This window comes from Cavia porcellus, unplaced genomic scaffold, assembly GCF_034190915.1.
Source record: "Cavia porcellus strain 051 isolate PalLab524CR breed Dunkin Hartley unplaced genomic scaffold, mCavPor4.1 scaffold_17, whole genome shotgun sequence".
NCBI classification, from domain to species: Eukaryota; Metazoa; Chordata; class Mammalia; order Rodentia; family Caviidae; genus Cavia; species Cavia porcellus.
In genome coordinates, this window is record NW_026947500.1 from 61,402,444 (window position 1) to 61,428,419 (window position 25,976).

The window sequence follows — 25,976 nt, forward strand, 5'->3', positions numbered from 1 at the left end:
TTGCCTCCAGCACAGCGTTAGCCCAGTGCTAAAAAACTAACTGGAAATCTGTCTTTTTGAAATCCTCTGAATTGTGGTTGACTCTGACTGCTCCCTGCTGGAAAGCTGCTGCTTTGTGTGTACCCTCAGAAATGAAATGAGGCACCATGGAGGATTCAGGTTTAAGTGTTTCCTAGCTGGTCCACAGTAATGTGCAAATAGTGTGCTGGGAACAAGCTCCTTCCGAGGATTGTGGCTCATTGCCGTGGCCTGAGAGGAGGATGCTCTGAAGGCCAAACTGCGCTGCTTCTGGGTTGTAGGTTAAGGGGCTGCAGCTTTTGTCTTCTTGATGCCTTGTTCTAGAAGATGGTAAAACGGTGTAGGAAGGACATGGCTATTAGTGACATGGAGGCAGAAATCATTGCCTTTAGGCTGCCTGTTGTTTGCTCTACTGGGAGGCTGGTGGAAAGTGAGAGTTTGGGAAGTCTGGCTTGATCAGTTCAGAGCTGCTCAGTCATTAGGAAGGCATTACAGCTTGCCCTGAGGAGCAGAGATGGTACAGTTCAGAGGTAGGTGAAGCAGGAGGGGCGCGCTGGAAGCTGCTGAGCTTGGGACAGAGTCCTTGGTAAAGCAGGAGGCACAGACCCAGCCTTTAGGCTTGGAGCCTATGGCTGAGAGGCAGGATGCTAGTACTCCTGAAGAACCAAACATGCTCTTGTTCTCAGGTGTCTTCAGCGGTGGGTCCTCACTTTCTTAGCTGTCCTCAGACGGGAAGCAAGGCCTTCCCCACACTGGATTTGGATTCTGATTCGGGTGGAATGAAGTCCAGACTATTGGATGCTGTGTCTGAGGAAGGTTTAAGTTGCTGATAAACTTGTTTTATATTTTAATCATGATGTATCCATTGTGGCCCAGCGACAGTGTTAAACTGAGGTTCTGAGGCAGGTCAGATCTTGGTAGAGAATGGCCACAAACATTTAAACATGATTATCATGCATCAAAGATTAATATTTGACAATGGAAATTCCTTCTTTTGCATACATCAGAGTTTTCATAGTATTCCCTGCACTTGTGGGGCCCTGTTGACACAGACCAGCTTATGTTTCAGGCAGTGGGTGGTGGCCTTCACAGACTTGCCACAAGGATAAATGAGCAGCATCTTCGCCACGATGGCACTCACTCCAGGAATTGCTTGGTCACTGCTTGGAGCTGAGTGATCCCTGCCTGCCACCTGCAGACTTGCATGAGTCAGGGACTTTTCCAGCATAGCAAGCCTTAGGCTTCATTAGGGTTGATTCAGACAAGAATTGGACAGGGTCCTTGTCCGCAAAGCCACCTGAGTCAGTTTCCACGTCGTCTGATTCTTCCAACTTCATTGAAAGGGCAGGGATGTGGGCTGTGCATAAAAATTTTCTGTAGTTGGACAATGAAAGTATCCTTTGTACCGCACCTCTTTTACTTGATACAGCAGTGCCTCAGCTTCAGAGCATTGCTTTGCAGACAGACACAACCGCACACGTAAACACATGTGGCTGGCATTTCCAGAACCGTAAAACATGAAGTTCACGAATTGAGGTTCCATTCTTGTTTCTCAGGGGCGAGATTAACATTAATACAGACTGCTGGATTCTGCAGAGGCCTCTCAGTAGGGTGGGTATGAGTGTTGTGGCATGAGGAGACTGTACAGGAAAGTAGCAGCCAGGGCTGGGAGCCACAGAAGAGTTTCTTAGAGTGGGGATCAGCTGTGGGTAGTGTTTTCTCCCCAGAAGCTCAGACCATTGTTTCCTGTAACATAATTAGTAAGCAAGCATAGGAGCAGGCAGTGACCTGTGCTTTGTTTCGGCGCTGGTCTACAGTGGAGCAGTTTTCGCCACATTGTCAGCAGGTCTGTGTGTGGCCTTGGTCAGGTTCCTAATGCAGGTGTGCAAGTGGCTTGAGGATTCAGTACCTAGCAGGCTCTTCTGTAGCTTGCCTGGGGCGTGGTGTGCCTTGTGAGTGACCCGCCAGATGCCAGGGATGTGCGTGCATGGTATGTGTGCCTGCCGCTTGGTTATGGTAGAAGCTGGAAGTCGGTTCTTCCTAATGGCCTGAAGGTGGGCTGTTGGGGGGATTTGCTGGTGATGGCTTTCATTTTCAAGGAGTGAGGGTTTCCTGTCAGCATTACCCGCACTGATTTGGTGGTGGGTTTGTGTATCTGTACCTGCTTTTGGGGGCGGGGGTAACATCTGAATCATAATGCTTATTTCTGGAAAGGCCTAGGGTAATATTTTTTTTCACAGAAATGGAGCGTGGCATGGGTGGAAGATTTGAGAGAGACATTGCCAGAAATGAGATGGGCATATCTCGAAGCTTTGGAGAGCCTCTTGGCAGAGGAATGGGTAAGACAGCCCGCACCCCACGTGGCTGGGGTCTCCTCCCTGGGCTTCAGGCTGCCAGGGATGAGCCTAAGGTCAAGGCTTCTTTTCCAGGCAGAGTCTGTTGGTTTTCCTTAGGTTTTAAAAATGTGTATTCTAGTCCCTTTGTTCTGTTAAGTTATTGGCATGAAAGGAACTATTTTTCTTTAGTTTTTAAAAGTGGCTTGTTTTTAAAGAACTGGCGTAAGGTTTTAGCAGATGAGAACTACTGTTTATATCAGCCTGTTGTCTTTTCTAGCCCTGGTCATTTCTCACTGTCCTGCTGAATAGGCAGGGTCTCCCTCCACCAGGACCTGTGGTGCTGCCATTTGCAGGTTGGAGTCAGGGCTTGTTGGTAACTTTGGTAGAGATCTGTATGGACTAAGGGATCTTTCTGACATTGGAAGGCCTTGAGAACTGGGGCCTGTCTCGATGCAGGCGCATTCTTTCTTCAGTTTGGGTTAGTTGGCAAATTTCCGTAGATGTGGTCTTTCTCTGTATAGGAATCCAAATGATCCTGAAAGTCTTGTCAGTTGAATTCTCCCTCAGTGGGGAGCAAGGTGATTGACTGTTCTTGGTTCCTTGGAGGCTTCCCACCTCTGCCTGCCTCTTCTGTGCAGAGGTGGGGCTGCCAGATTGCCTGCTTCCAGAGCCTCAGGGTGCCTAGCCTCTGTTCCCTGAAATGCCTGTGGCCGGGCATCAGGGTTCTAAGCTATCCACATCTAGTTGATCATACAGTGTTCTTAGACCACACAGTCGCCCTGAGAAAACCATCTTGTCAGAGTAATCCTTCAGCTCAGCCCTCTCTGCAGGCTGCCTGTTGGCCTCGGCTTCAGTGTCTTTTCTGAAGTCAGGAACTGCTGAACCGTTTCCCAGAGTGGCCTGTTGCTTAGTGGGGACTTGAGTTTCTTTTTTTCCCTATGTTTAGGTAACTCAAGTGCGACTATGACTATGACTACGACTGTGATTGTGACTGTGCGTGTGTGCGTGCATTTGTGTCCTGCTAGCTGCTGGTGAAAATCTGTTCTTTCAAGACTTGCCAGCTCTGACTACCTATTGCTGTACTCCATTTTGCTATAGAGCTCTCTAATTGGGGTGGAAGTTTCTGTCTCTGTGTGACTACTAGGGTAGTTAAAATGACCCTGTTGCCACAATTGTCTTTATTTTGTGTCTTGGACTAGTAGAGTTTTTTATCCGTACCGGGGATCGAACTCACAACCGCCTGCTTGCAAGGCAGGTGCTTGTGCTGCTGAGCTAAATCCCCAGCCTGCAGAAATATTTTTAAGACATACTGTTACTCAGCCTTAAGTGCTAATTTGTGCCTGGCTATAGCAAGAACAGATGACCTTTGGCTTTCTTGCTCCTCGCTGTCTTCATTGCCGGTCTGCGGCCCCCTCTCTGCTGTGGTAATGCAGGAGAACCTCATCCCTGCCCCTGCAGGGCCACATGCGCGGGTGTGGGCTCCTTGCCTGAGTGGAAGCTTTGCCTGCAGGTTTGCTGTTCCCTGCTGCTGGAGCATGAGAGAAACCCTTCTGGTTAGGGCTGTGCAGGCCTCTGTCCTGAATTCCCTTGCTACTGCTTGTGACAAGACCCAAGGTAGTAAAGTGGTAGTAAGCAGATACAATATGTAAGTTGGCAGGTGACTGGTTAATTTTTTTAGATTTAGTTTTTGTCTATCTTTTGGCCTACATCATTGAAAGCTGACTCACCAGGGTGCTGTGTTTTCTGTAGCACCTTCCCGTTCAGTATCCCTGCTGGTATCACCAACTGGACGTGGTGCTTTAGAGACAGATATGTCTGTTGCCCTTGATGGCTGGCAGATGTACTAGAGCTGAAGACAGAGGCCCTGAGTGGCCAGGCAAGTGCCAGAGTTGGTGCATGGAAGTGGGCTAGGGAGCGAGTTGTATGGAGACATCAATTTTAGGCCTCTGGCAGCCACTCGGGCAGCGTGTGAGGTGTATTAGTGCTTGTCAGGCCTCTGGACTGCAAGCCACAGTACGCTGGTGCACAGAGCAGACCTGCTCCAGTGGGGCTGAAGCTCAGATTCGTGTTGGGAGTCAGCTCACAGAGACCTGCAGATGCCCATGGGAAGAATTTAGCTGTTTTCCTCAAGTCTATGGTGTGCCGATATAAAGGTCTTGCAAGAAACAGCTTGATTTGTATGCTGTATTGGGAAAGCAGGGCGGGCCTAGGTAGGACTGGAGGGCTGGGGTCCTTTGTGTCTCAGTGTGCTTCCTCTGGGCGGAGCTCAAGCAGCTGTGGGGAGCTTTGAGTTGCTTCATGACTGTAATGGTAGTGTGGAATGGGCATTGAAGCCATGTCCAAATTACTGGTGTGATTCAGAATCACAGAAATTGAGGGTGTTTTCTCCTATAGAACAAGAGACTGAAGAGAAACTTCAAAAGGTGATATTGGTGACAGCTTTAAGCAAAACTTTAAGGAGGTTTGCATTAGCTATTGGCCAGCAACCAAGCATGTTTTTTGCTAGGACATTTGCATTTGCTTAGTGTTTTTGTTTTCCTGAAGTTTCCTCTGTCAGTCACTGTTATTCCTAGCTCATTTCAGGTGGAGTTACATGTAGGTGATGTTCTTAGCAGTGGGCACAGAGGCTGCCCACATTCCCCTTGAGGCTGTGACAGCTCCAGCCTTAATTTGCTGTGATTAGAAGTGTTGAGCAGGTGCATGCTGGCTTCAGTCTTCTGAGCAGGAGCTCCAGAAAGGCTTTAGTTTCCTGCCCACATGAGGTGGGGAATCTTCAGGGCTGAAGGTCTGGACCAGCTTTGGAAAAGGCTATGGAAAAGGGCTGAGGGCCCCCATCTTGCCCTTACTTTCTGAGTTTCATGGATGCACACGGTCCCTCGCTCTGCTGGACGCATTCACAGATGACCCTCAGACTCTGGAGCTACATGGGGTCCTAGCATTGCGAGTCATCAAGGATCTTCAGTGTTCTGTAAAATGATTTGTCTGTGTATATTTTTTCTCATCTCCCTCCCCTTTTCCCTCGATCCTTCTCTCCCTCTCCTTTTTTCTTTCTTTGTTTCTTGAAAAAAATTATTAGCACTTCTACTCTGGAATCTGTAATGAGCAAGTTTCTATTGCCATGGAAAAGTTTGGCTAATTATTTTTTTCTTCCTGATTTCCATAGAAATCCTAAGTAATGCACTGAAGAGAGGAGAGATCATTGCAAAGCAAGGAGGAGGTAGGAAACGCTTAGTTTGATGTTTTGATTTTTAAACACAGGGTGTCATCATGGGGAAAAGGGAACATGGAGCAAACTTAAGAGTGATAGTATGGTTCTTAATAAGCTGCCTGGGGTGGGATCCAGCTCTGCCTCCTGGCTGTGGGACCCGTGGCAAGGTACCGAAGCTCTCTGTTTCTATACTACTGGCCTGTAACTGGGGTATAGTAGTGCCTACTGGGGAGGTCATCGTGAAGGCTAAATGAGCCAGCGCACTAAAAGGGTATTGACATTCAGCCAGCGATTGCCATTACCGCAGTATTCTGTGGCTGGGACTTCCTCATTTTCTGTACTCTAGAATTAAAATCTCCAAAGTAAACAAATGCTCAGTTCCCCTGACTGGAAAGCATACTATCTAACACATAGCAGATGTTTACTAAAATTTGCTTATATAGGAAAAACTGCAGTGGGATGGGGAGGGGCAGGATGAGGGTGAGTGAAGGAGAGAGGGAGGCGAAAGTGACTGTAGGACGGTATATGCGTGGATAGAGATGTCACAAGGAAACCCACCATTTTGTCCAACTAATTTGTGCTAATAAATACAGTAATAAAATGTGCACATGTGCTCATTACAAAAATTCTGAAAATGCTGCAGAAAGCAGCTGTCACTATAGGGCTCACCACCTGGTTGTAAGTACGTAAATGCACCCTCCATGAGCCCACACTTAGAGAGGCACTTCAAGCTGACTGCATTGGTATCCCATTTTTTCGTTGGCAGGGCTCTAAAGGCCTGGTTATTGTCTGGTGTCCCAGCTTGTGAGGCATTTTGGTGGGGCCTGGCTGCAGATCTCCTCTGGGTACTCTCTCTGCTGCTGCTGCTGGGTTGGATGCTGGCCTCATTCCTGCTGCTGCCAGGCAGCCACCTTTTGGTCTTGTAATATGAGGAAGCTAGGCAGTTTCTGAGCCATTTCTGCTCAAAATGTGATGTTCTTAAGTTGTGCTGCTTTTTGGCCCCTTGAGTCCATGCCACTGTCCAGCTAAGGAAATGGGCACAAGGTGGGAGTGCCTTACGTCAGGCCATAGCTTTAGCTATGGAAACTGCCAAGATTGCTTGTCCTGAATTGGCATCGAGGACTGTGCTGCCTGGCTCAGTAGTGGATCCGCTGTGGCCTGGACAACACTCATGTTGAGGGCTGGACCCTCCCTGTGCAGAATTGCAGGCGACACAGGCAGAGGCATTGTTAACTGCTGGCTCCCCCGGGCCATCCCGAGTCCACCTTGCAGGTTGTCAGCATCTTCTCCCCAGTCTGGCAACCTAGACACAAGTCCAATTTGCAGACAGAGTAAGGCCGCAGGGGGTGCCCGCTGCATGCCTTCGTATGCAGGATCTGTATCAGTGTTTGCATTTAATTTCTTTTATCTTTGCTTGACTGCATGGCTGTGCAGTCTCTTCTTGATGCCCTGTAAGTTGCCAAGGAAAGGCCACCAGACTGGCTACCCAGAGGACCTGGAGAGGAACACGTCAAGAAAGGAGAAAAGCTGTTGAGTGACTCTTGAATTGTCTTCCTGTGTCCTTATCACTGAGATACAGCACCTGACACAGGAGAGAGGCTGATTGGGCTTGTAGTTTAGTCCGGGTTACTAAGTTTCTTTCTTTCTTTCTTTTTTTTTTTTTTTTTTTTATTCCAGTCATCTTCTTCAAAAGGGTTACTAAGTTTCAAGTCCCAAAGGTATGGTGAAGGATCTGGATGGAGAGAGCTGCTTATATTGTGATAGTCAGGAAACGCTCCTCCAGCGAGGTCTTGCCCCTGACAGCAGGTTGGCTGCTGTGGCCCTGAAATCTATAGGCCTTTGCAAGCGCTGCTCTGAGTACATGAGGCCTCAGACAGTGTTTGCTTTTTTTTTTTTTTTTTTTTTTTTGTCTTTTTCCTTTTCATCGGTACCAGGGATTAAACTCAACTGCCTGCTTGCAAGGCAGGCGCTTATGCCGCTGAGCTAAATCCCCAGCCCCAGTGTTTGCTCTTAAGCCGTGACACCATTTTAATTTTGTTAGCTTTTGTCAGCATGTGAGGGAAGTTTCCAGTTTCTGTAGGCTGAGTTCTTGATAGCATGGTTGGGTTTGTGAACAGAAGTGCCTAGGCACAGTAGTGTGCACATGCGTGTACACACACATATTCTGACATCCTTCCATGTTTTGTTGTGCCTCTTCCAGGTGGAGGTGGAGGCAGCGTCCCTGGGATTGAGAGGATGGGCCCTGGCATTGACCGCATTGGGGGTGCCGGCATGGAGCGCATGGGCACAGGCCTGGGCCATGGCATGGATCGAGTGGGCTCTGAGATCGAGCGCATGGGCCTGGTCATGGACCGCATGGGCTCTGTGGAGCGCATGGGCTCCGGCATCGAGCGCATGGGCCCTTTGGGCCTCGACCACATGGCGTCCAGCATTGAGCGAATGGGCCAGACCATGGAGCGGATCGGCTCTGGAGTCGACCGCATGGGTGCCGGCATGGGCTTCGGCCTAGAGCGCATGGCCGCACCCATCGACCGTGTGGGCCAAACCATTGAGCGCATGGGCTCTGGCGTCGAGCGCATGGGCCCTGCCATCGAGCGCATGGGCCTGAGCATGGAGCGCATGGTGCCAGCAGGCATGGGGGCCGGCCTGGAGCGCATGGGTCCCGTAATGGATCGCATGGCCACTGGCCTGGAGCGGATGGGAGCCAACAATCTGGAGCGCATGGGCCTCGAGCGGATGGGCGCCAACAGCCTGGAGCGCATGGGCCTCGAGCGGATGGGCGCCAACAGCCTGGAGCGCATGGGTCCTGCCATGGGCCCAGCCCTGGGTGCCGGCATCGAGCGCATGGGCCTGGCCATGGGTGGTGGCGGTGGTGCCAGCTTTGACCGTGCCATTGAGATGGAACGTGGAAACTTCGGAGGAAGCTTTGCAGGTTCCTTCGGTGGAGCTGGAGGCCATGCCCCTGGGGTAGCCAGGAAGGCCTGCCAGATATTTGTGAGAAATGTAAGTGGCTCTTCTGCAGCTCCTTGGTAGCATCAGGCTGAGGAGGAGCTAGGGGGACTGACAGTGGTAGCTCCCTAGCCCTCTGCTGGGGACGCAGAGGGAAGGGGGGCAGGTGGAGGGGGAGCTGATCCCTGTGCGCCCCAAGCAGTGCACTGAGCTGACTCCCCTTCCCTCCCTTGGCGTGAGCACCTGAGTCCTGGCATGGGGGTTGAAAGAATGTGCCTGTCACTAAGTCCCTTCTCCCCATGTGAACACACTGGAGGGCAGGCTGAGGATAGGCCCACAGCAAGGAGTGTCAGGGCTGCCCCAGACAGATGTTAGCCAGGGCTGCTGGGAGTGCATGCAGGCCTTGGGGCTTGGTAGGGTGAGTTGTACATCAGTCTACCTTTTTCCTCTCAGCTCCCATTTGATTTTACATGGAAGATGCTAAAGGACAAATTCAACGAATGTGGTAAGTGTCTGGGAAAGGCTGTTTGGGTGCTTCGTATCTCAGCTGGCGGGAGTCATGGGCCCAGCCACAGAGCTTCCTTCCCAGGCTCCTACAGCCCTGGAGGCCCAGTGGCCTTGCCATTGTTCTGTTTCTGCTGCACCTTGGCCAGGTGTCGGTCCCTGTATGTGTCAGGCATTCTGTGCCTATATTTTCGTTTCCCCTTTTCCTTCTGTAGCTAGGAGAGGAAGTAGTGCTGACTGACCCCTTTGACAGATGAGTCGGGCAGTATCCCCTTCCTGAGCTCATGTGGCTTTAAGATACAAAACCAGACACCCCAGACAGAGTTGCTGTCCTTGCAGCACAAAGCACTCGGGCGCAGTGGCTTGTGTGGGGTACAGTGGTGGTCCCTGGTGGTGTTTCCTGGCACTCCAGGCACCTCCTCTTAGATTCTCTTAGGGGTCAAAAGTTCTTTCCTTGCCCTCCATGGTGCCTATCCCAAGCCCCGCCCCTTCCTGGCTGTGGAGCTCCCACAGTGTAATGCTGCCGCCGCCCCAAGGCCTTCCATGCTTGGCCTTCGTCTCCCTGCCCTGCCCTTCTACATCATGGATGCTAGGTAGTGGGAAACGTCTAGTGGGTCAAGCCTCCCTCACCCTGAGGACATCCAGATTGACAGCCCCACCCTCCAACCAGGGCTTGATCCCCAATCCCCTCCTCTGGACAGGGGCTCTGGCAGTGTAGTCAGTGGCAGGACTGTTTCTGGTGGCCTTTGCCTGAGGTCCTCACAGCATCACTGTGAGGAGCCCTGGGTGGCATCCATACCCTGGGCACAGCTGCTTGAGGAGGTCGAGGCTTCAGCAGCCCTTTCCCTGAGGCTTCTCTCACAGTGCCTGATGCATGCCTGGGTGCTCGGGCGCATCACTGCCATGGGTAGTGGTTTTGAGGTGTGGACTGGTGGTGTGTGCAGAGTGAAGCCCATAGAATTCCTTGTACAGTTGGCCCTGCATGCCCTTTTTGGAGAGAGCAGCACTGAGGCTGTAGGGAGGGTTGGCAGGAGCTCTGAGATGCAGTGGTGGCACCATGGCCGGGGGCTGCTTGCCTTTGAGACTCTGGAGGTCAGCAGGTGATGCAGGCTGAGTGGAGCCAGGTCAGCTGAGCCCTGGGTCTGCTTGACGTGGTCTCATCCCCTCCCCGTGCCAGGTCACGTACTATATGCTGACATCAAGATGGAGAACGGGAAGTCCAAAGGCTGTGGTGTGGTGAAGTTTGAGTCCCCGGAAGTGGCCGAGCGCGCCTGCAGGATGATGAACGGCGTGAAGCTGAGCGGCCGGGAGATCGATGTGCGGATTGATAGAAACGCCTAAGCAGTTGCCTTTTTTAAACATCAATACCAGACCTCTAAATTTGTATTTTTTCTTGTTAACCATTTTAATTTGTTGCTGGATGTATAAAGATGTTTAAAAAATTCAGTTGCTTTTTTGGGGTAATTTGAATTACTTTTTTAATGACTGGGGTTCCATTGGACTGTTTGCATTGAGATTGCAATGTGCACAATTTTTTTTGTAGTTGTGGCATCTTGTTGACATCAAATATGACTTTGATAATAAATACCAGTTCCTGAAGTGCTTGCTTTTTGCAGATGTGTTGGGGAGCTGGAGTCCTCCCTGACACTAGGGGCCTTTCCCTCTGTCACTGCTTCTTTGTGGGCCTGGGTCTGGGAGACAAGGGCCCTGCCACTCTGGGAACCTCAACGCTCTCCCCCACTGAAGACAGGGGACATGGACACTATCTGGTCCCCACTGGGGACTCCCTCTGTAGGGCACAGACACCTGTGGCAGGCCATCTCCACTGTGGTGCCCCTGTCAGCAGACAGGAGCAGGGAGGCTGTTCGGGCTTCTCTGGGCCCATCAGATGCGGGTTGAGCCAGGTCCCTGGGTTCCTTCAGAGTTGGGGCAGAAGTGGGCAGCCCTAAAGGGCTCACTGCCACCCATCCTGTGTGCTGGGGCCCCTGCCCCAGCCCCCAACGCCATCAGGCAGCCAGCTTCTCCTTGTTTTTGGAGCCAAAGGCTGAGAGGAGCTGGTAGGGGGGTGGCCCCCCAGAGACAGCACTGTGTGCACTGCCAGTAGAAGGGAAGAAAGACACAGAAGGCTTGCTTTGAAGAGGTTTGTGCAGCCTCGTGCTGGGCAGCTGTATGCCAGGCTGCCGGCCTCACTGTCCCCGAGGAAATGCTGGGTTCTGCAGGGGATCTGTGGGGAGAGGGCTTGCTGGCAGTGGGATTCTTCTCCCGGAGCAGAGGGCAGCCCCTGGGAGTCACTGCGGTCCCCTCCAGCTGGACCTCAGCATCTACATACCCCAGAAGCCGACGTCGACGTCGTCATACACCTCCGTTTCCCTGGCGAGGAGCAAGCACAGTTGGGTCAACAAGGGGTGCCCAGCCCCCTGTGCGCGCGCGCGCACACACACACACACAGGGCTGGCACTCACAGAGGCAGGAGCGCTGTTCGGGGCACGTAGCCATCTGCAGAGGGAAGAAGCAGCCAGGTGGGTCCTCTGTCCCTCCCGGGGTGGGAGCATGCCCCGCCCCTCAGGCTTGGGGCTGTGCACTTACACTTGCCCTTGGGGTCCCGGCACAGCATCTCATCCTTGCTGGTATACTCAATGACCTCCAGGATCTCCCCACGCCGGATGCCCAGATGCTTGCCACCCCCACGGCGGGTCTTAGCGTTGGGATCGATCATCATCTTTGTGTGGATCACAATCTCCCCTTCAAACTAGGGTAGCGGGGAGTAGAGGGGGGTATGTTAGGGTGCCTTGGACACCCCACCATTGCTGCCTTTTGAGGTCAGGGCTGGCATGTCCCACCTTGAACTTCTTCCGGAACTCCCTCTCTGCCTTCTCCGCCTTCCTCATCTGCTTCAGCACCTTGGGATCCATGGATGGCACCTGCTGTGGCTGGGGGTCCTTCTCCTTCCTGATCCCCCTAAGAATTGGGGGTGCTGAGCAGGGTCCGGGGTCCACCTTCCACAGGCCCTGTGAGCTCAGCACCACCCCGTCCCCCTGCCATGCCTGTGCTACCTGAGCTCTGGCTCTGCCGATGGCTTGCTGGTGGCTTGCTGGGTAGACGGCACTTCATCTGAGGACAGGCAGGCCCCCGAGTCAAGGAGCAGGGACCCCACTCAGCAGCTTGAACTCGTGGCTCTTGGAGCAAGCTTCCCCACACCGATGTGCACCTAGCCAGGCACCCTCCCACCCTGGCTGCCACCTCCCTGGTCCCATCTCTGGCCCGGCCTCCTTCCTCATTCTAGCAGGGGATGAGTGGGATGGCCTGGCTGGTGAGGAGGCTGGCAGGGGTGGAGGGATGGGGGCGGAGAGGTGTTCCAGGGTGAGGGTGGCTTGGGCTACCTCCTGGCCCTGTGAGATGCTGGGCCCCACCTGCTCCAAAGGTGGGAGTCCAGGGAGGGGCTGGGGGGGAGTGGGAACCCCCTGAAAGCCATATTAGGTCCCTTCTAGGAAGCCCCTCACAGAAAAGTGGGTGCCCCGAGCCCTGGTTCAATAAGGGCCTCGCTGCCCTGGTGGGAAGGTGGGATGGGTTGTACAGGCAGTGAGGGCTTGCTGGCCTACTGGACCCTCCCGCTGTGCTCCAGGGACAACCAGAGAAGAAGGAAACTAAGGGCCACTCCGTTGTGGCTCTCTCGAGCCTTGCAGGATGTCCCCTCAGCAGCTTGAGCACACTGTCTGTGAAGTGAGGCATCAGGTCCCCAGACAAGCACTCCGGCTGGGCTCACACATTGCTGAGTCCAGCCGAGCATCTCTGATCCTGGGTTCCCTCTGTGCTGTCTATGGACACCGCCACCACCACCCACTGGCTGCCACAGCATCCTCACTGGCTGTCAACCTCTGGGCTGCCCTGCCTTGTGGTCACCCAGCATGGTCTGATTGTTGCTGGGCCTTGGCTTGCACCACTATTGTGTGAGGAAATTCCCTGGCAGGCCACCAACAAACCTCTGTTTCTGGAGCCGGGACCGGAGTCCTTCGTGGGCTCCACCTCATCATACATCTCGTAGATCTCATCCGGGTCCCTGCAGTGACACCCAGGGTGAGTGCCCCTTCCGCCCACACCTGCGCCCAACCTCCCTCCCGCCCCACTGCGACTCACTGTGGGAACTGTGGAGCCTGGAGGGCCTGCAAGTAGGTCCCCGCGGACGAGTGGGTCCTCCGCACGCCTGTGGGAACAGAGGGAGCGTGAGAGGGAGGTGGCACTGCCTCAGAGCCTCAGCCCCCTCTGCCTGGCCTGCCCTGCTCATCTGACCCACCTGTGGCTGCTGCCAAGCGTCTCCCAAAGCTCTGGAGATCCAAGGGGCCGGGGGGAAGTGGGGGCTTGGCTGGAGGAGGCCCCAGGCTGCTGGCTGGGGGCAGAGTCCTCCGAGGGGGCGGCTGGTGGCCTTTAAGGTCCTCAGACTTCCAGCGGGGCCTCCCGGCAGCTCCAAGCTGGCTAGTGCCAGCGATGGCAGCAGACAGAGAGCTCTCGGACACCGAGGCCGGAAGTGGGCTCTTTCTAGGGAGATCCCAGCGCTCCGGCTTCGAGGCCTTCTTGGGCAGAGCATGGGACCCGGCCTGGGAGAACTTGCGGGGTGGCCTCCTGCCCTCGGGCTGTGGGAACTTCCTGGGGAGCATGCTGAACTCAGGCTCTGAGGATGTCCTAGGGAGGCCCCCCAGCTCAGGCTGCAGGGGCTTTTTGGACAGGGGCTTGAACTCGGGCTGCCCAGGCCTCTTGGGAATCACACTGAATTCTGGCTCTGAGGACGTCCTGGTGAGGTCCCCGAACTCAGGCTTCAAGGCCTTCTTGGGAAATGCGCCACGGCCTGGCTTCAGGGAGTGGGGTTCCTGGAACTCTGACTCAGGCTTTGAGGGAGTCTGCACAGGGACCTCGCTGGACTCAGGCTGCAGGAGGGACCGCTTGGGGGGGATGCTGGCCTGAGGCTGCGGGCGCTTCTGGGGCAAGGTGTCAGGCTTTGGGGAGTGGGGGCGGGGGTCAGTGGGCCCTACCTTTGAGGGGGATGTACAGGGGACTTCAGTGCACTCAGCCTGCAGCGGGAACTTCCCAGGGAGGCCACTGACCTGAAGCTGTGGGGGCTTCCTGGGGTACACAGTGAACTCAGGCTGTGGAAGCTTCTTGGGCAAGCTTCTTGGGAGTTCGCTCTGCGAGGACTGAGGGGGCCCCTCGCTGCATGCAGGCTGCCAGGCTTTCTTGGGGAAGGCACTGGGTTTGGGTTCTGAGGGGGGCCTGGCAGAGTGGCTGAGCTCAGGCTGTGGGGGGTCCCCCTGTGAGGCTTTCTGAGGGGCATCGGTGGCCTGAGGCTTCAGGGGCTTCCTGGGAAACACAGGGGCCTCGGGCTGAGGCCATTTCTTGGTGAGATCACCAAACTCAGGTTTGGGTGGCTTTGGGGGGAGATCAGTGAACTCGGGCTGGGCCAGCTTCTTGGGGACACAGGCCAACTGGGGCTGCTTGGGCTGCTCGCTCAGCTCGGGCTGCGGGAACTTCTTCAGAAGCTTGTTGACCTCCGGCTTCGGGGGTTTTTTGGGTAGATCACTGGGTTCCAGCTGAGAGGCCTGGAACTTGGCTTGGAGGCTCCGGAAGTCCTGATGGCTCTCCTAGGCACCCAGATCGACAGGTAGGCTTGCAAACACTGCCAGCCGTGGACACGCCATCTGCTCAGCATACTACCTCCCTCCTCAGGTGCTGCTGCTGCACCCTGCCCCTCTGAACCCTGCCCCTGACCTCGCCCTCAGCCTGCTTCTCTTTTCTGCCCCTAGAAGACCCCTTCCTTCTCCTCAGGCCCCTAGAAACCACATCCTTGGCACCAGTCCAGATCTTGCCTGACCTCAGCCCTAGCAGAACCTGATCCTCAAGCGCTTCTCTCCTCGGGACCCCTACAGGTCTCCCCCAGCATGCTCACCCCGCCTCTGCCACCACACACCACATCCCCCCAGTCCTTTCTGTCCCAATTTCAAAATATATCCGGATTCCAACCACTTCTCACTGCCTCCGCCACCATCACCCCAGCTGGAGGAACTGGCCGCCCTGCCCGGACTGTGGTCACGGGCTCCTCGCTCATCTGCTGTCCCCTCCGTCCCAGCCTTTCTCAGCTCTCTCCACAATGGCTGCAAAAAGCCTGCAAGGCCCCTGCTCCCTGCTCACGCCCTTCAAATGAGTCCTGGCTCCAGGAATGGCTCAGAAAGACCCTAGCCACCAAGCATCTCCATTTCTCCTCACCTGGGAGGTACCTCCACCCAGGACACGTCCCCCACCGCCTGGGTCTCTCCTACTCGGCTCTCTGAGCCAGTATCTTATTAGAGATGCCTTCAAGCTAACGCCCTGTTCTCCCTGGCTTGTGCAGTCATTCTTGTCATAGCTGCCACTGTATATAAACTTCTTACTTGTAGGTTCTTAATACATCCTGACTGGCTTGTTTTGTTTTGTCTTTTTCGTTTTTATCGGTACCAGGGATTGAACTCACAACTGCCTGCTTGCAAGACAGATGCTTATGCCACTGAGCTAAATCCCCAGCCCCTCCTTTTTGGTCTTTTTGAGACAGGGTCTTACTATGCATTCTAGGTTGGTCTTGAACTCATAGTGATCCTCCTGCCTCAGCCTCCTGAGGAGTGCTGGGATCACAGGCTTGCGCCATCACACCTGACCTTGATTTTTGTTTCTGGTACTGGGGATGGAACTCACAGCTTTGTTCAGGCCAGGCAAGCCCTCTACAATTGAGGTATACCCCAGCCTCATTGGGTTTTAAAAATTTGTTTTTTCTCTATGCCCATGCACACTCAGCCCTTGTCAGCTGCAGGCCAGAGTCTCAGCTCATTCACTGCTGACCATGCAGTGTGCGGCACATAGTAGGTGCTTAGTAAGCATTCACAGAAATACAGAATTCACAAGGGAGGCATGGTGTGGTGTGCCTGTCATCCCAGCACTTGGGAGGCTGAGGCAGGTGGATCACTGCAAGTTCCAGGCCAGCCCGGGTAACTTAGTGAATTCAAGGCCAGCCTGAACTGCATAGTGTGAGACTGTCTCAAAAACAAACAAAACCAAACAAACAATACTCAAAAAACTCAAAGGCAGATGCTGTGTGACGGTCACCCATGCAAATCTGGGGATGATGTAGCCGCAAGTCTCACATGGTCCCTGATTCTCTCCAGCAGGCATAAGGACCAGGAGGCAGGTCCCACCCATGGGTACCTATGGAGCCCACACAGTGTCTTATGGCTCAGCCCAAATGTCTCAAGTGCCCTGGAAGCTGGCCGCACACCGACAGTCATGGGTGCTGGCAGATACCCAAGGCCCGGCTGCCTGAGTGACTCTGGCAGAAGGCAGGGCCCTGTTACCCTGCCCAGCCTGTGCCCTACTTCCCTGTCCACCCAGAGAGTCAGAGTGTCCCGGAAAGGTGGTGACGACTGCTGGGGCCCAGTGTGCCTCTGGGTGGGTTGAAGTCCGGGTCAGCAGGTCACCGCTTGGGCGCCTGGTGGGTCGGTCAGTGGGTGTGTGACCCACTTAGTCACTGCACAGGAAGCTTCAGCTCTGCCCCAGGCTGCCTCTTCCCAGGTTGCCATTGCTGTTGCCCTGAGGAGAGGGGATCATCTTGGGCCGCCCAACCTGTCCTGACGGCCAAGCCGGGGCCCCAGGAGCTGGAGCTGTGTCCTGGCTGCTTCCCACTTGGACCCTTCCACGTGGACCATGTGTGTTTCTTTTCCCCAGCTGCTTTCCCAGTCCGTGTCCACCCCTGGGGCAGGGCCTAGAAGGTGCACCTGTTGTCCCTCTCCCTTCTAGGCCAGCGAGGGCCCCTGTCCTCTCCCAGGGCTCAGGGACTCACCATGACTGCAGGCAGGCGATGGGCCACACGCTGAGTGGATGCCTTGCACAGCGTGAGCTGCCTTCAGGAAGTAACTGTGGCTTCTCCACTCAAGATCGGGGCCGAAGTTGGGGTGGGGCGGGCAGAGGAGGAAGGAGGTGGAGATGGAGCTGACTCTGGTCTGTCCTCAGAACTTGTGGGGCCCTTCTGTCCCCCGCGAGATCCCGTCCTTCCTGCTCCTGTCCCTGAGATTTGGGCCTCAGCCTCTGGTCTCTAGATGTCACCAACTCTTTGACTCCCCTCCCTTGAGAGCCAGGAACTGGGAACTGGCTACCAAAGAGGCAGCCACAGGACAGGGAGCTCTCAGTGGGGCGACCAAGACAGGCGTGGGGGCCGGCGGGACATCCAGGCCCCATCTGCCTGCCAGTTACCCCATTCCTCTTCCTCCTTTCAACAGCTCTGGCTCTCGACAGGATTTCCTGTTGGGGAGAGAGAGGTCCACCTGCCATCACCGGCCCATGGCTGAAGCCTCGGTGGGACTGCAGATTTGGGGGGTGGGTGGACAGCCTGTACTCTCCGTGGTTTGAGGTGGTGGGGAAGACGAGGTTGGAGACGGAGCAGGTGGAAGGCAGTGAGATAGGGTGGCCAGATTGGGCTGAGCCTTGACCACAGGGCTGTGTCCACAGGAAGTCAGTGGCCCTGACCCCAGGAGGTGAAGGGAGAAAGCACCTGTGGGAGAATTCAGAGCCCTGATTCTGCTTGGCCACAAAGGGGTTATGCCAGCACACAGCCAAACAGACTTACCGGTGCCTAGGTATCACCTAGATGGGTTATGGAAGTGCAGGGTCTGGTCCAGGAGGGGTCCAGCCTGCTGGTGCATGGACCACACTTGGGGCAGGCAGCAAGAACCACACATGACTCAGAACGAGCCAAGTGAGATTTTGTGATTTTTTTTTTGGTACTGGGACTCAAACTCATGACCTTGCGCTAGCCAGGCAGGTGCTGTGCCGCTAAGCTAAAATCTCTAGCCGTGACTTTTTTAATAGACAGGATCTTGCTGTCTATTGTGGTCCAGGTTGGCCTTAGGCACTATGGAGCCCAGGCACTCCTCGAACTCATAGCGATCCTCTTGTCTCGGCCTTCCGAGTGACAGGCGGGCATCACTAATTCCAGGCAAAGGTCTTCCTTGTAATGAGAGGTCCAGGGGTAAGGGGTCGGGAATGACCAGGTTTGGATCCTTTTTGTTCCCAGGACCATGGGCATGAGCATACACCAGGCGCTCAATGAGGGCAAGCTAAGGATGAATGGCTGAGGCTCCGAAGCCTCCTGGACCCACTGCTGGGTGCGGACATCAGAGGCCTAGATCCCGTGCTTTGAGAGCGCCAGCAGAACCCAGGCCGCCAGGGGGGTGCACCTGTCTTCTTCCTTGTGTGTGTCTTGTGCCTTCCTGGTGGCTCCCTGCAGGGTCCACGCGCCCATGGAGGTGGCTGTGCCCAGGTGGCTCCAACCAGAGTAGAGAACCAGAAGCCCGAAGTGAGTGAGGGCCAGGCCCCCCCACGTCTCTGCTTCCAGCCACAGCTGGGGTCACTGAGCCCGCACCCCAGGTGACAAACTGCAGCTGGGTGAACAGGCCCACCAAGCCTGTGGGTCATGCAGCCCCTGCCTCCCTCGGGCGCCCCCTGCTGGCGTCTCTGGGGTGAAGACTCAGCGCTTCGGGCCATCTTGGATTGGCCTGCAGGGGTACCTTTGTGGGGTCCGCACTTGGCTGGGGACTTGGGGGCCCTAAAGCGGACTTGGGGCAGTAAGAATCCCATGGGCAAAGGCTGGACATGCAAGGAGAGGCGGCGAGCGCAAGAGGTGTTTCAGACAGGTTAAGGTGTTAACTGTTCGCCAGGGTCACAGTGGGCAGGGGGCAGGCCCGGAGGCCAGGTGGCTCAGGGTTGAAGGGGCCAGCATCACCCTCCTGCCCCCCTCAGAAGGACGCTGAGGTGGAGGGAATACAGCAAGGGAGCCCTGGGAGAGGATGGGGCGGGCTCCTGGGACAACAGGGTCTTCATTGGGTGCCTTGGGTCACAGGCAGTGCTAGGCAGGGCAGGGGTAACAGGAAAAGACCTTGTTTCTAGTGATGTTCACATGTGGGTAATGGACAAGAGGGGGTCCCTGAGAGGGAGGGAGTCAAACCCTGGGGTAGGGGGCAGTGGGATTAAGACAGACAGGAGCAAGATGGAGGTGAAACTGCCCCAAGGGATGTCCCAGAACACGCCTTGAACTTGCCGCGGAAGCGCCTGGGTCTGCAGTTTGGCACCAGGTTCTTTTTTTTTTTTTTTTTTTTTTTTGTCTTTTTCCTTTTTATCGGTACCGGGGATCGAACTCACGACTGCCTGCTTGCAAGGCAGGCGCTTATGCTGCTAAGCTAAATCCCCAGCCCTATGGCACCAGATTTCTAAAATGTGACCCCAATTTGGTTTCTCACCATGTGGCAGAGGGAAACCCTGCGGGCCCAGGCGCCCCTGGGCTGGCCTTAACCTATCGGCCCTCACCACACTTCCTCCCATGTGGCCCGTGGTCACCAACTCCAGCCAGGAGGGCGCTGAGAGGCGCTGTATTCCGCGGACCCACACCCCGGCTACACGCTAGGGACAGGCCGCCCACCGCAGCTCGACAGGGTGGTGGCCCGAGGCTGGCTGGAGACCCGGGTAGTAGCGCTGAGGTGATGGTAAGAGCCTCAGTCTGCCAGGCACCAGCTCGCTACGCATGCGAAGGGGGCAAGGGACCCAGACACTGCACCGGCTGGCTCGTCGAGCCTCCTTTATTGTCCCCCTCCCCAAATTACAAAAATCTCCGCCCCACCCAGCTCACTGCGGAGTGTCGGGGTGCGGTTCAAAGCAGTGAGAACACCGGGGTGCGGTTCAAAGCAGTGAGAACACCGGAAGCTCCCCCTCCGACATCAACTGCGACGCCTTAGGCAAAAGCGGGGTGGGGTTTGAGTGGGGCGGGGCAGGGGGCGCCTGCGCGTCGGCCCCGCCCCCGGCCTCCGGCTCCCCGCCCTCTCCCCGCCGGAGTCCCTCGGCCTTACCCGCCGGGGCGTCGGGGCGCGGCGGCCCGGGCGCCGGGGATGCCGGGGCTGCAGGCGCGCCGGGGCGGTGGTCCTGCAGGTGTAGTGTCATGGCGGGCCGCGAGGCCGTGGAGAAGGCGCACTGCATGCACGAGTAGCGGCCGCGCGTGTGCTCCCACACGATGCGGCTCGGGGCCGCGTGCACTGCGGGCAGGCAGGCGGGGCCGGTCAGTCCGTGCGCCACCCCGGACGCCGGTCCGCCACGGGTGGTGGGCGCCAGACCTCACCCCGCCTCCCCTCCGCTCCGGAGCGCCTGGGTTGGGGCGGCCGGATCCGCTTCTTCTTGTCCCCGTCCTCGAGGGCACTAAACTTAAGCCTCTCGCGAGTTCCCCATTCCCGTACCCAGAACCACCGCAGGGGGGAGTATGGCTCCAAGAGGAGCAGGGTGCAGTTTTACGCGGAAAGCCGGCGCAGAGGAAGGCGCAGGGGCCAGTGATTTAAATGCAAAATGTTGTATTTCAAGGACCGGCACTTCTGGCCACCTGGAAAAGGGGCGGGCACTGCTGCCCCACCAGTATCCAAGGGAAAACAAGCCCCTCCGCCCCGCCCAGGTGGTCACCTGCACGCACCTGAAGGCGCGTCGGAGCCGCCCTGCGGTCTTCGGGGACTGCCGCCAGGACCTGCTGGAGAGGGGCGGGTCAAGGTCACGACCAGGCCCCCCCCCCCCGCCCTCTCACCACCTCCCACGCTCACCTTGGCTCTTCTTCCAGACAGCCGCGCTGGACGTTGGCGGCCCGGGAGCGGTGGCCAGGAAGGGTCGCAGGCGTGGGGGGCTGAGGCTAAAAGGCGCCGGGTTCAAGTAAGGGAGGAAGGACCCAGTGGGAGCAGAGGCGGGGGTCGTGAAGGGCTCGAGCAGCGGTAACGACAGGCCGGGCGCCGACGCGGGGTCAGCCTCCGGGGGGCGCTCGGGCGCGGGTGGCTCCTTGTCCAGGGCGGGGGGCGGCGGTGCGGCCGGGCTCTGAGCATGCTCTGCGCAAACGTGCAGGTGCTTGAAGAGCGAGCGGTGCGTACGGAAGCGCAGGAGGCAGTTTTCACACCTGGAGCGGGCACGGGGCTGGGATGAGACTCCAGGGCCTAGAGGAAGGGTCCTTGCCATTGCTACCTGGAGGTCCGTGGGGAGCCTGGACCCAAGTAGCCCTCCCCTAGGGTGGTTGCGACCCTTCCGGGTCCTTGCAGTTGGCAGGGCTGAAAAGACGGAGAATGAAGTCTAGTTTTCCACTGGAGCCGTCAGAAGCAGGGCTGGGCGGAGCCGCACTTATGCTCCGCCCCTCCCGGGCTCGGCCAGGGGCCAAGGGTCTCCTGCTTGGCTCGTGTCCTCCTCTGCGCACGGAAGGGCGGGGCTTATCCGAGGCCACCTCCACCCAGACCCAACCCGCAGACAAGGAAGACACAAAGGTCAGGACCCCAAAGACAGTGTCAGGGTGACCGGGGTCTCACTTGAAGTAGCGATTGGGCTTGTAATGCAGCTTGCCGTGGGCCACCAGCTCCTGCATGCTCGGAAAACTCTCTGTGCAGCTCAGGGCCGAGCAGCGGAAGACCTTGCCTGGCAGGGTGGAGGGCAGAGGAATGGAGTGGGGTGGCCAAGGAAGGTCCGAGGGGGCGCTGACTGCCTCCCACCCTGACCTGCCTCCCACCGCAACCCTGACCTACCTTCCAAGGACTGGGTAGGTGGACAGTGGGTACGAAGGTGCTGTGCCAGGTCACGAACACTCAGGAAACTGAGGAAGCAGCCAGGGCTAGAGCATGGTATTTGTGTGGCTGCAGGTTACACAGAGAGGGGCCAGGTCACTAATTCTTCCTCTTTGGTGCTGCTGGGGCCCCATCCGCAGGGCTCTACACAAGCCCCACCCCCACCCCCAGAACTCAGGGTAGGGGCTGGATCAGCCTGGCTCTTCACTGGAGCCACAGTCTGGCGCTCAGTAAAGGGTGACATCCATGTAGATGAACCCCATGCTGGGGTCACTATGTGCCCCTCACTCCTACTGCTGTCACCTGGCGGTGGGCGTCGTTTAGGAGGCCGGAGGTCCTCACTGGTCCCTGGTACTATGCTGGGCGGGCAAGGGCTTGGTCCAGGGTCAGTCTGGCAGCCATCTGAAGCTGGGGAGGCAACCTGCTGTGTCCCTTCTGACCCTCCACATTCCCACGCCGGGGGCGTGGCTGGCCTGTCAGGGCCAGGTTCCTCCTCCATGGAGGAAGAGGAGGTGGCCGAAGTAGCCACAAGTGGAGACAACCCCTCCTTGTCGATCTCTTTGGAGCTGGGCTTTGCAGGGGCCAGCATGTCCGGGCTGGGCTCCGACGATTCCTCCTCCTGATAGAAGAGGCAGAAGAGGCCAGTTTAGGTTCTAGGCTTGCACTCCTAAATCCTTGGGCCCCAGATATCACTCAGTCACCCCCGCATTCTAAGGAGTCACCAGCAAAATAAGGCGGATCGAGTTCCTGCCTACATCGCAGGAGAGATGATCTCCTGGGATTCACGCATGTGAGGGAAGCATCGCTCCATCTCCAACTTGGGCAAGAGGAAGGTGCAAAAAGCAGGGGCGTGGCCAGGGTGATGGGCGTGGCCAACATTAGGAGGGCGGGGCCAAGGCTAAAAAGTCGGGGCTCGGAACTGAGCAGCGACAGATAGATCGTAGAGGGGCTAGAAGCGGAGTGTATGATGATGTGGATATGCCCGCCAGGCTCGAGCTCTGCAGACCAATTTGGAGGTACTGAGGCTCAGATGTGTGGTTTAGGAGCGGAGTCCGAGCCTGGTGGGCGTGACCCTGCCCAGGGCGGCCCGGAAGTAGGGAAACGACGCCGCCGACTGACGCAAGTGCCCGGATGTGGGGGCGGGGTCGCCCGGAGGGTGTGCACGCAAATAGCGTCGCTCCCTGCCAATTCCCGCTGCTCCGCCGCTCCCGCGTCCCCGGCGCCGCGCTCACCATCCTCCGCTCCCCTCGAACTCTTGTTTCTGGGGTTCCAGTGGCTTCAGATCAGGTGGCAGTGACTTCCTCAGCGTTGCGAGCTCGCGCTCACATCAACACCATTTTCTGCCTCCCAGCTCTCGCGAGAACAGAGGCGGAGCCTGCGTGTGACGTTTCCAGAGGGGGCGTGGTCTGAGACTGGATCTCCTGGACCGCAGAGTGGACCTGGTGCGGACCTGCCACCTAGGGGCAGTTGCAGGGCACAGAGATCCGATATGAGGGCTCTTTCCCGTGCAAAATGGACACCCTTATCTGCTATTGACCCATCCCATCGCCAAACCTTGGAGGGCACTAAACAACAGGGGTTTTTGTTTTCTGATTGGGCCTTCTTTTTGGAGGAAATTAACACTGACCACAGTCGTCAGATTTTTCAGAGCACCTAATTCTGCAGTTGGAATGGGTCTGTTTTAATAGCTATGTGCAAGAAACAAACTGACGTATCTTTAGGGCTTTTTTGTTCGGTTTTTGAGATAGGGTCTTACTGTGTAGCTCAGGCTGGTCTTGTATTCACTATGTAGCCACGCTGGCCTCAAACACCTGGCAATCCCTAAGCTTGGGCCTTCTGAGTACTGGTATGACAGGTGAACGCCTCTCCTATCCCCTTTCCCCGCTGACGGTTAGGCTTTATTTTTATTTTTATTTTGTCTTTTTGAGACAGGGCTTCACTATGCAGTTCAGGCTACCTTGAACTCACTTTGTAGCCTAGGCTGATTTCAAACTCACAGTGATCTTGCTTCAGCCTCTAGAGTGCTGTAGTTACAGGCGTGTCCCCTCTGCCTAGCCTCGTTTAGGCTTTAATAAACAGTTGAAACTTTAGGCTGGAGAGGTGTGCTGGATAATGGATGCGGAGCCCTGTGTCTCCTGGGGTGACGTGGGTCTCCTATCCAGCCTGCGTTCCTTGAGCGCCTACTGTGTGCTCAGTACCAACCTAGGTGCTGGAAACCCAGAGGTGAGCAGGACAGACAGCAATCCCAGGACTCTGGGAACTTGCATCTTAAAATGAAGAAACAATAAATCGACAAACTCAGATATGCTATTTGTCCAGTTCGGAACAATTAAGACAACACAACAAAACAGAAGGATGAGATAGCAGTGGGTCAGGGGAACCCCTCTGAGGAGGTGGCCACTGAGTGTTGCCTGCTGGCTGAGAAGTGAGGGAGTGTAAGGTCCGAGCAGCAGAGCGCTCTGAGAAGCTGGTGGAAATACCAACTAGGCTTTGCCAAGGAGGAGTGAGAAGACCTGTGTGCTTCTGCGTGTAAGGGGAGGATGTTGGAGGTCAGAAGGTGACCTTGCTGCTGGATGGGTCATGAAGAATACCCTTGTGGAAGGGAGAAGAAATAGTTGTGGTTTCTACTGTGACCACTGGTGAATTTTTAGCAGGAAGAGGTAACAGCATGTAATTTTGGTAGTCATTGGGAGGATGGGCTTTGCTGGGGATGGTAAAATAGATCTTGGACATTAGATTTGTAGAATGCATTAGTCAGCCCTGACAGAGGTACTCAGTGAGACCTCGGTCACTGTATTTTTTTTTTTAAGACAGGGTTTCACTATGCAGTTCAGGCTAGCCTCACAGCAATCCTCCTGCCTCAGCCTCCTGAGGTGGTGCAGGTGTGCACCACCATGCCTGGCCTAGGTCACTGATGACTTTGTAAGCAGTGTATTTCCATGTGTGTGACAAAGATTTTCATATACACTTCTGAATGCAGCAAAGATGGTTAGAAGGAGACACTGAAAAACAGGAAAGAGCCAGACATGCAGGTGCATGCCTGTAATCCCAACACTCAAGAGGCTAAAGCAGGAGGGTTGTGAGTTGGAGGCCAGCCTGGGCTATATAGGAGATGGTGCTCAAAGAAAACCATTAAAACAAAACCAGAGAGGAACATTTACTTAGTGTGCTTGGGCCCTTGGATCAATCCCAAAACCCAACCCAACCAAACCAAATCAAAAAACAAAAGAAAAAAAAATCAGCCAGTTACTCTGGTATACGCCCTTAAGCACTTAGGGAGGCTGAAGCAGGAGAGTGGTCAAGTCCTGCTTAGACAACTTAAGGTGGCCTTGTCTCAAATTTTGAAAAAGGCTGTGCCTGAGTACCCGGGGTTACAAAGCATGTCACTGTGTGCAGCTCACAAAATTGTGGTTTTTCTAACTCTTCCACTTCTGTGTATTTATAAGTCATTGCTACAATGTAACAATGCATTGTGCTTTTATCCTTTTTATCCCAGAGTGGTTTCCTACTCTATATGGTGGGCTGTAATCCATTATGTTTCAGATTTATTTTGATATTTAACTTGTTCTAGATTTGGCTAGAATCTCTTCAAATTGGTTTCTTTCTAGCTTCTTTTGGGAGCCAACTTCAGTATTTTGACCATTCTCTTACATCGCATAACTGCAAGATTGCGGTATATTGGGCCAATAATCTAGCTTCCTGGTTCTAGCTATAGAATTAACCCTTTCTCTAAGCAGCTTTTAATCTTTTATGGAAAGAAAAAAAACAGGAAAAGTGAACCTGTTGAAATTCCAAAACAATAATAAAAATAAAAATTCTTTTTTTTTTTTTTTTTTTGGCACAGGGGATGGAACTCACGACCTCACATTTGCCAGGCAGTCACTTGTGCCACTGAGCTAAATCCCCGGCCATTTTTTGGTCTTTTTGAGACAAAGTCTTGCTGTGCAATTTAGGCTGGCTTTGAGCTCACTTTGTAGCTCAGGCTGCTCTCAAACTTCAATGATCCTTCTGCCTCAGCCTCCTGACTGCTTGGGTTACAGGCATGCAGCACCACATCCAGTTTAAAGTCTATTATTTAAGTTTTGAAATGAACTAAAAGTTGTAAAGCCTACACAATTTTAAATCAGATTTTAAGACAACAATGTAATACTTGAAATTACTAGTTTCTGGACTAGGGGTAAAAAGCATCCCTGTAAAGATCATTATAGGAGAGTTGGCAGAGTAGGTAGAGGGTTGGTATAATTTGTACCATTGTTAAATTTATTGGTTGTTTTCTGTGGTTATAGGAAAGAATGTCTGTATTGTTAGCAAACTGATCTATTTAGG

The 25,976-nt window shown here is 55.1% G+C and overlaps 3 protein-coding genes across 11 annotated transcripts in view; 1 reads left to right on the top strand and 2 right to left on the bottom strand.

Annotated features, from left to right (window-relative positions):
* The window catches only part of Hnrnpm (heterogeneous nuclear ribonucleoprotein M), a 39,365-nt gene extending 28,751 nt beyond the window's left edge, over positions 1-10,614 (top strand). For 3 of the 6 annotated variants that reach the window (XM_063228340.1, XM_013151756.2, XM_063228341.1), the window contains 5 exons: positions 2,259-2,357; positions 5,518-5,571; positions 7,763-8,565; positions 8,965-9,016; positions 10,193-10,614. In XM_063228340.1, coding sequence (XP_063084410.1) covers positions 2,259-2,357; positions 5,518-5,571; positions 7,763-8,565; positions 8,965-9,016; positions 10,193-10,356 — 1,172 coding nt within the window. In that variant the 3' untranslated portion in view covers positions 10,357-10,614. The remainder of the gene's footprint in view (positions 1-2,258; positions 2,358-5,517; positions 5,572-7,762; positions 8,566-8,964; positions 9,017-10,192) is intronic. The other 3 variants (XM_004999597.4, XM_003461397.5, XM_063228342.1) reach the window with 1 other exon arrangement.
* Positions 10,467-19,503, bottom strand: Pram1 (PML-RARA regulated adaptor molecule 1). 2 transcript variants are annotated; one of them, XM_013151776.2, is made up of 10 exons: positions 16,868-19,503; positions 13,307-14,645; positions 13,150-13,216; positions 12,996-13,072; positions 12,069-12,126; positions 11,856-11,964; positions 11,602-11,764; positions 11,478-11,511; positions 11,345-11,385; positions 10,467-11,239 (listed from the first exon to the last, which is right to left on the bottom strand). In XM_013151776.2, exons 1-10 carry the CDS (start codon positions 16,868-16,870, stop codon positions 11,202-11,204), a joined length of 1,929 nt encoding a protein of 642 aa, XP_013007230.1. In that variant the 5' UTR covers positions 16,871-19,503; the 3' UTR covers positions 10,467-11,201. The 2 variants fall into 2 exon arrangements, with proteins under 2 accessions (XP_013007230.1, XP_013007222.1); XM_013151768.2 differs by having other exon boundaries at positions 11,856-11,973.
* A 134-nt stretch (positions 19,504-19,637) lies between these two features.
* Znf414 (zinc finger protein 414) lies at positions 19,638-23,040 on the bottom strand. 3 transcript variants are annotated; one of them, XM_063228346.1, is made up of 8 exons: positions 22,883-23,040; positions 21,954-22,269; positions 21,612-21,719; positions 21,399-21,504; positions 20,655-20,998; positions 20,531-20,584; positions 19,923-20,105; positions 19,638-19,806 (listed from the first exon to the last, which is right to left on the bottom strand). In XM_063228346.1, the coding sequence occupies exons 1-8, from the start codon at positions 22,883-22,885 to the stop codon at positions 19,727-19,729; spliced, it is 1,194 nt and encodes a 397-aa protein (XP_063084416.1). In that variant the 5' UTR covers positions 22,886-23,040; the 3' UTR covers positions 19,638-19,726. The 3 variants fall into 3 exon arrangements, with proteins under 3 accessions (XP_063084416.1, XP_063084414.1, XP_063084413.1); XM_063228344.1 differs by having other exon boundaries at positions 19,638-20,105; positions 20,531-20,581; XM_063228343.1 differs by having other exon boundaries at positions 19,638-20,105.
* Between the last annotated feature and the right edge of the window lie 2,936 nt (positions 23,041-25,976).

Excerpts from the sequence above, each read along its gene's own strand:
- Pram1 (XM_013151768.2), bottom strand. Across the intron at positions 13,217-13,306 it reads ACGCTTGGCAGCAGCCACAG|GCGTGCGGAGGACCCACTCG; the intron begins GTGGGTCAGATG and ends CTGTTCCCACAG. Across the intron at positions 11,386-11,477 it reads CGAACAGCGCTCCTGCCTCT|GGAAACGGAGGTGTATGACG; the intron begins GTGAGTGCCAGC and ends GCTCCTCGCCAG.
- Znf414 (XM_063228343.1), bottom strand. Across the intron at positions 20,999-21,398 it reads AAGCCCAATCGCTACTTCAA|GTGTGAAAACTGCCTCCTGC; the intron begins GTGAGACCCCGG and ends TGCCCGCTCCAG. Across the intron at positions 20,106-20,530 it reads CGGCTCCGACGCGCCTTCAG|TGCACGCGGCCCCGAGCCGC; the intron begins GTGCGTGCAGGT and ends GCCTGCCCGCAG.